At 39.6% G+C, this 13708-nt stretch overlaps 1 protein-coding gene across 1 annotated transcript in view; it reads left to right on the top strand.

Moving 5' to 3' along the window:
• The window catches only part of ADAMTS16 (ADAM metallopeptidase with thrombospondin type 1 motif 16), a 290702-nt gene that overhangs the window by 2693 nt on the left and 274301 nt on the right, over positions 1–13708 (top strand). The window contains exon 3 of the mRNA XM_049858762.1: positions 8882–9207. Within this exon, the coding sequence (XP_049714719.1) occupies positions 8882–9207 (326 nt within the window). The remainder of the gene's footprint in view (positions 1–8881; positions 9208–13708) is intronic.

Here is a 13708-nt window from a genome sequence, read left to right as displayed (position 1 = left end):
CTAGGAAGAGGTTATTTTCAGTCATCTCTTGTGCATACAAAAGCTGTACAATGAATAAGGAAGACCAAAAAACAATTGATGCCTTTGAATTATGGTGTCGGAAGAATATACCATATGCTGCCAGGAGAATGAACAAATCTGTCTTGGAAGAAGTACAGCCAGAATGCTCATTAGAAGAGAGGATGCCAAGACTTCCTCCCACATACTTTGGACATGTTATCAGGAGTGACCTGTCCCGGGAGAAGGACATCACGCTTGGTGGAACAGAGGGTCAGCAAAAAAGAGGAAGACCCTCAATAAGATGGATTGACACAGACAGGGGGCTCTAACATAACAATTGTAAGGATGGCACAGGACAGGGCAGTGTTTCGTTCTGTTGTCTGTAGGATCACTATGAGTCAGAACCGACTAGACAGCACCTGACAACAACAAACTGTGAGAAAATAAATTTTGTTTGTTAAAGCTACCCACTTGTGGCATTATTGTTATAGCAGCACTAGATAACTAAGATCTCCCCCATCACCTTTTCTTTTTTAAGTTCTTTGTAATAATTCTAGTTCCTTAAAAGTCATGAAAATTGCAGAGGGACTCGAGATTTTCAGAGTACTTTGCAGCATTTATAAATTATTTTTAAGATACATAAATTATACACAGGAAACTATTCCCAGGAAGAAAAGCTAAGGCATCCTGTCTGAGTGTGGTTTTCCACCCATAAACATACATGCGCTTAGATACCCCCTTATGAGCAAGCTGCTGGAGGTGAGGGGAGGGAGCTCTGAAGCCTTGGAGCTCTTATCACCTGTTATCCACTGCTGTCTGGAACCCAGCGTTTCCATGACAACCATCTACCTTGCTTGGTCAGAACCTGAAGCTGAAAGTATTAGCCCATCATCAGTGGAGTTCTCATTTAGTGGACACACCATGCCCGCATCCACCACCCACCATGCACTTTAGCTCTTTAATTATAAGAGGTAAAATTAAGAGAGTGGAACACCTTCATAACACCAGAGAAAAGGCTGTTTTTGTTCAACAGTGTTACCTCCTTAGACCTAGAAGACTAGAGCTAGAATGTACTTTGTGTGACACTGGGGTCAGATAACTTATGGACATCTAGGTATCCATTATGCAAGTTGGCTTTGAAATAAATATTTTAGCCATAAAGTTTGTATAAAGTAACACCTGATTCAAACTATTACTGTAAATTTTGCTGAGTCTGTGTTGTAACTATGTCATAGAAAAGGGAACTTCGTATAGTCTTGGAGGCAGTAGTAGATAACTAAATTGGAAGAAATTCTATTTTCTGACATTAAGAATACTAATTCATTTGCTTATTCAGCATTGCCTTTCTCTATTCTCTAACAAGACACTTGAACCTTTTTTCCTACATATTTACTTTTGTAATAAAATAGTGGCTCCTGTAAGAGCAAATACATATCAAAGATTTGTTAATTCCAGAGTAAATTAACTATCAGGTTTATAAGTTCTTTAGAATCTTGTTGCATTGAGTATAGTAAAGATGGTGACTGTGTGTGTGTGTGTTTGAAGTTTGTAGTGCTTTATATTCAGACCTTTACATAACATGAGAAAGGTCAATCTATTTCAGGTGGGTACAGCAGTGTTCTTGTTCGTGTTTAACAACAGGCTCTTGCAGCAAGGTAGGAGAGGTTTGGAGCTCTGATTAGTAAAGACAGCAAATTCCCAGGGTGTAAGTACTCCCACTGTGGCCAACTGCAAGGTACTAACTTGATGTCACTGACACAGATTTAGAAAGTGATGGGTAAAATCAGCTCTCTGAAGCTGGTACAAGGAAGATTCAGCACTCCTCGGTGGGTCTAACTTTGCCCAGTCCTTTGCTATTCTCACAATCATTGCTCTGTTTGAGCCCATTGTTGCAGCCATTGTGTCAATTCATCTCATTGACGGTGTCCTTTTTTGTATGATGTCTTTCTCCAGGGACTGGTTCCTCCTGATAACATGTCCAAAGTATTTGCTCTCCTCTGAGGAACATTCTGGTTATACTTCATCCAAAACAGGCTTGTTCCTTCTTCTGGCAGTCCATGGTATATTCTATATTCTTTGCCTACACCATAATTCAAAACCATCAATTCTTCTTTGGTCTTCCTTATTCATTATCCAGCTTTCACGTGCATCTGAGGCAATTGAAGTTACCATGGCTTGGGTCAGGCACATTTTAGTTCTCAAAGTGACATCTTTCCTTTTTAACACTTTTGTTGTTGTTAGGTGCTGTCGAGTCGGTTCCAACTCATAGGGACCCTACTTACAACAGAACAAAACACTGCCTGGACCCGCGCCATCCTCACATTTGTTGTTATGCTTGAGCCCGTTGTTGCAGCCACCGTGTCAATCCACCTTGTGGAGGGTCTTCCTCTTTGTTGCTGACCCTCTATGCTTTAACAAAGTCTTCTGCAGCAGACTTAACCAAGGCACTGTATCAGTTGATTTATGGACTGCTGCTTCCATGGGCATTGATTATGGACCCAAGTAAAATGAAATCCTTGACAACTTCAACATTTTCTCCATTTAACATGATGTTGCTTATTAGTACAGTAGTGGGGATTTTTGTTTTCTTTACATTTTTGTTTTCTTACATTACTAAAGGCTGTAGTCTTTGATCTTCACCAGTAAACGCCGCAAGTTCCCTTCACTCAGCAAGGAAGGTTGTGTCATCTGCATATCAAAGTTTGTTAAAAAAGTCTTCCTGCAGTCCTGGTGCTGTGTTCTTCACGTAGTCCACCTTCTCCAAGTATCTGCTTAGCATACAGATTGAATGAGTATGGTGAAATGATACAATCCTGATACACACCTCTCCTGATTTTCAACCATGGAGTATCTCCTTATTGCGTTTGAATGGCTGCCTCTTGGTCTATGCACACGTTCCAGATGAGCATAGTTAAGTGTTCTGGAATTGCTATTCCTGGCAATGTTATCCATAATTTGTTATCCACACAGTCTAATGCCTTTGCATAGTCAGTAAAATGCAGTGGCTGCAATGATGGTATCAAGCATAGCCATGACTATGAGGATGGTGCAGGACCAGGCAGTTTCCTTCTGTTACACGTATGGTCTCTATAAGTCAGAACCAACTCAAGGGCACCCAACAAAAACAACAAACATCTTTCTGGTATTGTTGCTTTCAGCCAAGAACCATCTGAAATCAGCAATGATTTCCCTCATTTCACATCCTCTTCTGAATCCAGCTTGAATTTCTGGCAATTCCATGTGGATGTACTGCTACAACTGTTCTTGAGTTATCTTCAGCAGAATTTTACTTGCGTGTGATATTAATGATATTGTTCAATAATTTCCAAATTCCATTGGATTGACTACCTTTCTCTGGAATGGGCACAAATATGGATCTCTTCTAGTCAGTTGGCCAGGTAGTTAATTGTCTTCCAAATTTCTTGCCATAGATGAGTGAGCACTTCCAGCCTTGCATCAGTTTTTTGAAACATCTCAATTGGTATTTCATCAATTTCTGGATGCTTGTCCTCTGCCAGTGCCTTATGTGCACCTTGGTCTTCCTTCATTGCCGTTTGTTCTTGATCGTATGCTACTTCCTGAAATGGCTGAGTGTTGACCAATTGTTTTTGATACAGTGATTCTATGTCTTCCTTGGATCTTTTTTGATGTTCCCTGTGTCGTTCAATAATTTGCCCATAGAATCTTTCACTATGGCAACTCGAGGCTTGAATTTTTTCTTCAGGTCTTTCAGTTTGAAAAATGCCGAGCATGTTCTTCCCTTTTCTTTTTCCAGCTCCCGGTCTTTACACATTTCATTATAATACTTTAGTTTGTGTTCATGAGCTGCCTTTTGAAATCTTCCGTTCAACTCTTTTACTTCATCATTTCTTCCATTCTCTTGAAAAGCAAGTTTCAGAGTCTCTTTGGACATCCATTTTGGTCTTTTCTTTCTTTCTGTCTTTTTAATTACCCTTCTCTTTCTTCACGTATGATGTCCTTGCTGCCATTCCACAACTCATCTGGTCTTCGTTTATTTGCATTTGGTTGTATATAAGCAGCCTCACTAGCTACCGCATTTTTTTTTCCATTGTTGTAAATGTATCTATCACACTTTTGCCAATTCAACTTTTTACAGGTGTACAACTTATTGACAATAATTGCAACAATCAGCTGTGCAACTTTTTGTTTTAACTTAAAGAAGCTTGTTCAACTGAGGCTAAATCAGAAAATGGCCCCAGTCACTATGCATCCAACAGAACTTTCTCCTAAGTGAATTGGTTGGAAATCAAAAAGGAAAATACATATATCTTTGGAAAGTTAGAACCACATGAGGATATTAGAATTGGGGTTTTTGCAAATACGTTATTTCATTACAGGAGAGATTTCATGAGAAAATCTCATTGTGAGTGACTGCCTCACTGCAGTGCCAGATCTCTTGAGTCCTTTTTGGTCTTTGGTCTTGGCATCTTTTTCACAAACATCTCAGAGGAAACATGGAACTTGCAACCTGACATTACTGTGAACTGTTGTTATTTTCTGGTGTTTAGAAAAATGGCAGAGTTGGAAACAGGCTGTCTCTTACATGTGCAGGCCCAGTGATAAGTAAAATTGGAGGTCCCACCCAAAACTGGAAAACCTACCCTGTTGCTGTCGAGTCAGTTCCGACTCATGGTGACCTTATGTATTACAGGGTAGAACTGTCCCATAGAGTTTTCTTGCTGTAGTCTTTACAGCTCACCAGATCTTTCTTCTACAAAACTGCTGGATGGATTTAACCCATCAACTTTTAGGTTAGTAGTCAAGTGCAAGCCATTTGTATCACCCAGGGGCCTTTGGAGGTCTCATACCACATGTTTAAATATTTAAAAGGTATAAATCAAGCTAACATATAATCGAGTTAAATAAAGTATATTGCAAGCCCTGGCCTTGACAAACAGACCTTTCTAAGGCATAAAGATCTAAGTTTAGGGAATGGCAGTGTAGCAAGAGCTGACTCCCAGAATCCTATCCACCCCTTCTGTCTCTGTTTTGTCCTGTCTGAGTTATGTCCTGTCCATGTTCTGTCATGCCCAGAGCTCTCTCTTGCCTGGATCTAAGAGTGATGCCACTCAGGGGCATCCCTTCCCAGAACCTTGGATGAGAAACTCAGAGATGATACTTTTGATGGTGATAATGAGTGAACAAATCTTAGGTGTAACAATGAAAAGTCAATGCTAATTTTCTAGAAGGCAGAAACCTCTTTGGAAAAAACTACAATATTTAGAGAAAGGTAGCCAAGGGTCACTGCCCAGGATATTGATGTAACTATAAAGGTTCTCTCTACACTTCCAACAAAGAGGGAAATGATTCAAATGTACACTGAATGCAGGATGTTTTCCAACTCAGAATGGTTCAGAACATCTACAGGGTCATAGCGTCTCAGTGCTAACCTTGCCTTCCAGCCTATCTCTATAACCTGTGCTCATGATCACAGTCTGTCTTGCGAGCTTTCTCATACATTCTCTTGACCATAGTTATCAAGCCTGTGTTACCCCGAGATTGTTGTGATAGAAACCTGCAGAATTGTGTGGGTGCCCTAAAACCATATAGTTCTTTGGGGTTTCCTTTTGCTTTTGCTCTTTTAAAGAAGAACTAATTTATTTGAATATGTTTTAGGGTAGCATACTGTTGTGGATTGAATCATGTCCCCCAAAAAGACAGGTGGAAGTCCTAACCCCGGGTACCTATGAACATGAACTTGTTTGGAAATAGAGGCTTTGAAGGTGTTATCAATTAGACTAACTTGAGGTCATACAGTAGTAGGATGGGTCCTAATCCAATTGGAGCAATGGTCTATAAAAGAGGAAAAGAGACACAGAGAATGCAAGCCAAGAAGGCCTGAGACTGGGAGAAGCTAAACAGTTAAGAAAGGATATTCTCCTAGAGACTTTGGAGGGAGCATGGCCCAGCTAACACCCTAAATTTGCACTTCTGGCCTCCAGAAACGTGAGACAATAAATTTCCATCATTTTAAGTTACCCAGTTGGTAGCACTTTGTTACAGCAGCTTTAGAAACCATTTTGTAAGTCACAAGATGAAGCTGTACAGAGTGTGATACAGGCCTTTGAAAGACAGTCAGGTTGAAATCTGACCAAGAATCAAGTATCCAGCCCAATCAGGAGTCAGTTTTGAGTGGGATCAAGTGCATCACGTCAGCATTTCCAGTGTGACCGTCTGGGAAACCTGGGACATGTGTGTATTTTGCCTCTTCTCTTGTATGTTAAAAAATATACATTAACTACAAAAGAAAATGCATCAAAGAATGGCCAGCACATTAATCCAAAAAACACAAAATTATAAATGTTGGAGAGGCTATGGAGAGATTGGAACACTTCTACACTGCTGGTGGGAATGTAAAATGGTACAACCATTTGGAAATTGATTTGGCGCTTCCTTAAAAAGCTAGACATAGAACTACCATACGATCCAGCAATCCCACTCCTTGGAATATATCCTAGAGAAATAAGAGCCTTTACCCGAACAGATATATGCATACCCATGTTTATTGCAGCACTGTTTACAATAGCAAAAACATGGAAGCAACCAAGGTGCCCATCAGCAGACGAATGGATAAATAAATTATGGTATATTCACACAATGGAATACTGCACATCCATAAAGAACAGTGAGGAATCTGTGAAACATTTCATAACATAGAGGAACCTGGAAGGCGTTATGCTGAGTGAAATTAGTCAGTTGCAAAAGGAAAAATTTTGTATAAGACCACCATTATAAGAACTTGAGAAATAGTTTAAACTGAGAAGAAAACATTCTTTTGTGGTTATGGGAGGGGGGAGGGAGGGGGGGTGGGAGAGGGGCATTCACTAATTAGATAGTAGATAAGAACTACTTTAGGTGAAGGGAAAGACAGCACACAATACAGGGGAGGTCAGCACAATCGGACTAAACCAAAAGCAAAGAAGTTTCCTGAATAAACTGAATGCTTCAAAGGCCAGCACGGCAGGGGCAGGGGTCTGGGGACCATGGTTTCAGGGGACATCTAAGTCAACTGGCATAATAAAATCTATTAAGAACACATTCTGCATCCCACTTTGAAGAGTGGCGTCTGGGGTCTTAAACGCTAGCAAGCAGCCATCTAAGATGCATCAATTGGTCTCAACCCACCTGGATCAAAGGAGAATGAAGAACACCAAGGACACAAGGTGATTGCGAGCCCAAGAGACAGAAAGGGCAACATGAACCAGCGACTACATCATCCTGAAACCAGAAGAACTAGATGGTGCCTGGCTACAACTGATGACTGCCCTGACAGGGAACACAACAGAGAACCCCTGAGGGAGCAGGAGAGCAGTGGGATACAGACCCCAAATTCTCAAAAGACCAGACTTAGTGGTCTGACTGAGACTAGAAGGACCCCAATGTTCATGGCCCCCAGACCTTCTGTTGCCCAGGACAGGAACCATTCCTGAAGCCAACTCTTCAGACATGGATTGGACTGGACAATGGGGTGGAGAAGGATGCTGGTGAGGAGTGAGCATCTTGGATCAGGTGGACACTTGAGACTATGTTGGCATCTCCTGCCTGCAGGGGAGATGAGAGCGTGGAGGGGGTTAGAAGCTGGTGAAATGGACATGAAAAGAGAGAGTGGAGGGAGAGAGTGGGCTGTCTCATTAGGGGGAGAGTAATTGGGAGTGTGTAGCAAGGTGTATATGGGTTTTTGTGTGAGAGGCTGACTTGATTTGTAAACTTTCACTTAAAACACAATAAAAATTATTAAAAAAAAAAAAAAGAATGGCCAGCATATTTTTCTTCTAAATTGTTTTCTGAGAAATTACTGATTATTTTCAAGCTAAAATTTCTTATCCAGCTCAATTAAAATATTTGTAAAAAATTGAAAGAATATGACTAAAGAAATGCCTTCAAACCAAAAACCAAACCCATTGCCATTCAGTTGATTCCGACTCATAGTGACCAGGGTTTCCAAGGAGCAGCTGGTGGATTTGAACTGCCAACCCTTTGGTTAGCAGCCGAGCTCTTAACCACTGTGCCACTGGGGCCCCAAAGGAATGTCTTAGCACTATACAAAATTATTTTATATGATAATTACTAAATCTCTGTAAGTAAAATTTATGAAATATGATCCCAATTCTATTTATTTTTTAATCATTTTTTTCCTTTTACATACCATAAAATTTAATGTATTGGTAATAACACCTTATAGGGAAAACTGTGATTTACCTGAAGTTTACTTGTAAGATTTTGCCTTTTTAAGTCTAATTTTTTTATTCTACAGTTTGAACTTGAAAATGAGTATATGCTGAATTTTTCTCCATCATTTTTGACTGAGTAAAAGTGTCATTGGGTATATGAGTTTCCTAGGGCTGCCATGAAAAATTACCACAAACGGGGTGGCTTAAAACAACAGAAATTTATTCTCTCATGTTTCAGGAGTCTAGAAGTCCAAAATCAAGGAATCGGCAGGGTTGGTTCTTTCTGGAGGCCCTGAGGTAGAATCTGTTCCATGCCTCCCCCTTAGCTTGTGGTGAGCGTCTGGCAATCTTTGGCATTCCTTGGCTTGTGGATGCATCATACAAACCTTCACATTTTCTTCTCTGTGTGTCTCTGTCTGTCTCTTATTTCCTGTCTCACAAGGGCACCATCAATGGATTTAGGGACCACTCTAATCCGAGGTGATTCATCTCAAGATCTTTGCCTTAGTTACATCTGCAGAGACCCTTATTCCAAATAAGATCATATTATGAGGTTCTGGGTGGACAACTCTTTGAGGAAGGGTGTCACCATTCGACCCACTGCATCTGGTAATAAATTCTATTATAAAAGCTTCTGATTCTTTTCAGAATTCTGAAATGACTCAGCTGCTCTCTGCTTTTGCTTTCAGAATACGACCTTGTCTCTGCCTACGAGGTTGACCACAATGATGATTACATATCCCATGAAATCACACACCATCAGCGGAGGAAGAGAGCAGTGTCCCAGTTAGGAGTTGATTCCCTTCACCTTAGGCTAAGAGGATTCGGGCACGACTTCCACATGGATCTGAAAACGTCCAGCAACCTAGTGGCTCCTGGATTTATTGTACAGACACTGGGAAAGGGAGGCACGAAATCAGTGCAGATGATCCCTCCGGAGGATTTCTGTTTTTATCAAGGCTCCTTGCGATCCCACAAAAACTCCTCAGTGGCTCTCTCAACCTGCAAAGGTTTGGTGAGTACTGCTCTCATCTCCTGTGGTGAAGGCTCAATTTCAGGTCTTTAGAGACTAGTGAATAGTCATTTGTGAAGGGGGGATTTCCCTTGAAACATTTGAGAATATCCTATTACTGCAATATACATTTCTTTGATCTGTAAAAGCAAAAAGAAATTGCCAGATAATACTTTTTTAAATACATTGTGCTGCCTCTTTTGGCTTATTTGAAAATAGTGTACATAACACCCCATTTTTTGTTGTTTATTTTTGTCTAGAATAATTGTGGTTGAGCTCTTTAGTTTGAAAACTGTACATCAAAACTCTTGGCAAATTTCGAACACACTAACTTCTTTAGGATTACTCTGACTTACTGGTGCGTTATTGAATCTCTATAAATGCCTTCATTTTGAAAAATACAGTTGTATTCAGCTAACTGACCATGTTGATTATTTGATCAAATTCTGGAAAGACGTTGAGTACATTACTTCTGTCATCCAGATAATGATAGCATGCCTACATATTAGGGCAGTGATGAAATCCCAATGGAATGATGTCCCCATGGCAGGGAGAGGCCAGTCCATTGGAGTAATAATCTATTGGTCCATTTACCATTTTCCTAATACCTGATTGAGACATTAGAAGGGGGAGCATCTGGCCAAGTTGAGAATCCGTCTGCAACCCTTAGGCCCAAGGTAAATCCAAGATGAAATTCTAATGGTTTGCCTTTTGCTTTTGTTAAAAACTTTCTATATTTTTATTGGACGCTAGCTTATTAGATTCTTAGATTCTTGGCCACAGATTATTCATTCAGGCACAGATGAGCAAGCCATCACCAAGAATTCTAAGGTAAAATATGACCTTTATGCAAATACTGAGGTAATAAACATGTGTGGTAAAGACACTTTAAGGTCTTGAAGATGTTCAGTTTGGCAAACATGCTTTTGAACAATTATTTTGCGTCTTTAGAAAATGCCTTTTACCTGTTTCTTAAATCTCTTTCCCTCTTTGGAAAGAGAGAATTCAAACCTGACATTTCATAAGTTTCTACTCCCCCATCTGTAAATATCTGATGTTGAAATGTTATTCATAACCAATTCCTCAAAAAAGTGAATATATGCAAGTGCTAAATCCTGTAAAAATACTTTTAAGAGATTAAAATTCTGTCTTCTAGCAGAATTTTGTTTCTCTCACATCTACTTTTATTTGTGAAAAGCTTTTGGTTTGAGAATGAATACAATAAGGAGCTGCCAGGATAGGGCAGCTGTTATTTGGCACACTTATTAAGCATTAATGTGATGTGGCTGATTTCTTCCACACTTCCCAAGAAAAATAGGTCTCCCTTGACTAAAGAAAAGGATCGTTGCACATAGTATACCAAATGAGTGTACCTCAGCTTTGGCTTTCTTCAGCAAAGACTCAAACCAGAAATGGAAGCCATTGTCAGGTAGGGAGTGCCATGCCCTGCAGAGCTCCCTAAGCTTGGATTTGTTGGAGGAGAATGAGGGAAGTTCTTCTCCCTTCGTGTTAATGTAGTAGGGATGCAAGCTCATTAGTACCCCTGGGTCTTCAAGAGCTCCCCCAGGCCTTCCTGTGGCAGCTGACATATACCCCTGGAGCCTGTCCCATGAATAGATATAGCTGGTAACACCTGAGTTTTCTGGCTTTCTTTAAATTCAATGGGAGTTAACAGCAAAAGTTGTCAACATATAACTACATGAAAGATGAAGAAGTGAAAAAGAAAAAGACCCCTCTGGATAATAAATACCATGGTTTAATATTGTGGTCACTGAGATACAAAATATGTATGCCTTCACCATGAATCTTACTAATACATAGTTGTTATGGATTGAATTGTGTCCCCCAAAAGTGTGTGTCAACTTGGCTAGGGCAAGATTCCCAGTTGTGTGTGATTGTCCACCATTTTGTAATCTCATGTGATTTTCCCATGTGTTATAAATCCTACCTCTATGTTAATGAGGCAAGATTAGAGGCAATTACATTAATGAGGCAGAAGGTTAGGTTGTATCTTAAATCAATCTCTTTTGAGATACAAAAGAGAAGCAAGCAGAGGGACATGGGAACTTCATACCATCAACAAACAAGAGCCAGGAAAATTACACGACCTTTGGACCTGGGGCCCAGTACTGAGAAGCTCCTTGACCAGGGAAAATTCATGACAAGGATCTTCCCCTAGAGCCAACAGAGAGAAGAAGCCTTTCCCTGATCTTGCCACGTCACCATAATACTCTGTCTACTCCAGCTGCCCTTTGAAATCTTCCGTTCAGCTCTTTTACTTCATCATTTCTTCCCTTCACTTTAGCTATTCTACATTCAAGAACAATTTTCAGAGTCTCTTCTGACATCCATTTTGGTCTTTTCTTTCTTTCCTGCCTTTTTAATGACCTCTTGCTTTTTTCATATATGATGTCCTTTATGTTATTCCACAACTTGTCTGGTCTTTGGTCATTAGTGTTCAGTGTGTCGAATCTATTCTTCAGATGGCCTATAAATTCAAGTTAGATATACTCAAAGTTGTGTTTTGGCTCTCGTGGACTTGTTTTGATTTTTCTCAGCTTCAACTTGAACTTGCATATGAGCAGTTGATGGTCTGCTCTGCAGTCGGCCATTGGCCTTGTTCTGACTGACAGTATTGAACTTTTCCATCATTTCTTTTCACAGATGTAGTCGATTCGATTCCTGTGCATTCGATGCAGTGAGATCTGTGTGCATAGTCTCTGTTACTGTTGTTGAAAAAAGGTATTTGCAATAAAGAAGTTGTTGGTCTTGCAAAATTCTATAATTTGGTCTCTGGCATCGTTTCGATCACCAAGATCATAATTTCCAACTACTGATCTTTCTTCTTCCAACTTTCAAATTCCAGTTACCAGTAATTATCAAAGTATCTCGATTGCATATTTGATCAATTTCAGACTGCAGAAGTTGGTAGAAATCTTCAGTTTCTTCATCTTTGGACTTAGAGGTTGGTGAGTAAATTTGAATAGTAGTCATATTAACTGGTCTTCCTTGTAGGTGTATGGATATTATCCTATCTCTGACAGCGTTGTACTTCAGGATAGATCTTGAAACATTCTTTTTGAAGATGAGTACAATGCCACTGCTCTTCAATTTATCTTTCCCAGCATAGTAGACCATATGATTGTCTGATTCAAAATGGCCAATACCAGTCCATTTCAGCTCACTAATGCCTAGGATATTGATGTTTATGCATTTTACTTCATTTTTGGTGATTTCTAATTTTCCTAGAGTCATACTTTGTATATTCCACATTCCAATTATTAATGGATATTTGCAGCTGTTCTTCTCATTCTGATTCATGACACATCAGCAAACTGAGGTCCCAAAAGCTTGGCTCCACCCACATTATTAAGGTTGACCTGACTTTGGGAAGGCAGCTCTTCCCCAGTTGTATTTTAAGTGCCTTCCAACCTGAGGGACTCATATTCTGGCACTATAACAGACAATGTTTCACTGTTATTCATAAGAGTTTCACTGGCAAATTCTTTTCAGAAGTAGACTGCCAGGTCTTTCTTCCTAGTCCGTATTAGTCTGGAAGCTCCTCTGAAAGTTGTTCACCATGGGTGACCATGGTGGTATTTGAAATACCGGTGGCATAGCTTCTAGCATCACGGCAACATGCAAGCCACCACAGTATGACAAGCTGACAGATGTATGGTGGCTCAGAGCTGAGTGGCCCCATTTGCAGTATATTAAGGACTTTCATTAAATCACATGTAGTTTCATTGTATAGTTGTCTGTATATAAAACCTGTTGCCGTCGAGTTGATTGTGACTCATAGTGACCCTATAGGACAGAGTAGAATTGCCCCATAGGGTTTCCAAGTACAGGCTGGTGGACTCAAACTGCTGACCTTCTGGTTAGTAGCTGAAGTCTTAAACCACTGCACGACCAGGGCTCTATCTATATGTATGGATTTATTTTTTTATACCAGACTGTAACCTTTTCAAGAGACCTTGTTTTATTTTTCTTTGTATCACCAAGTTCATGTTACACACTAACAAGAATTCAATTTTTCTTTTTCAGTGAATAAGTGTCTGAAGTGTTTTAAAATTTCAAACAAAAAAAAAAACACATCTTCTCAACATTCTACACTGAGTACGAATAAATATAAAAATTGGTGTATAATCAACTTAATCTGATTTATTTTCATGATTTATACCCATCATTCTAAATTTTCTTTTGGAACATATAACTTACTAATCATTTAATCAATAAGGTATATTACAAAAGTGTTTTTAAAATCTCCCATTTGTCAGTGATTTTGAATGAGGTTGCTTTAGAAATGTTTTCTTTTGCATATGACAGGATTAGATTTTCTTAAAGGATTTTGTGTAAATTCTGTACTTGGCATAGCACTTTAGATTAAAAAAAAAAGATATCACATTTTTCAACTGTCCTTGGCATATCTGTGAACTCTATCTCCTCTTGAGCAAAGGGTGACTTTTTTAAGGCTTCATGCATAGGGCTCATGTTGCTTCTA

The sequence above is a fragment of the Elephas maximus genome, chromosome 2 (genome assembly GCF_024166365.1).
Source record: "Elephas maximus indicus isolate mEleMax1 chromosome 2, mEleMax1 primary haplotype, whole genome shotgun sequence".
NCBI classification, from domain to species: Eukaryota; Metazoa; Chordata; class Mammalia; order Proboscidea; family Elephantidae; genus Elephas; species Elephas maximus.
Note: the sequence above shows the minus strand (reverse complement) of the source record. Positions and strands in the feature narration are given on the sequence as shown.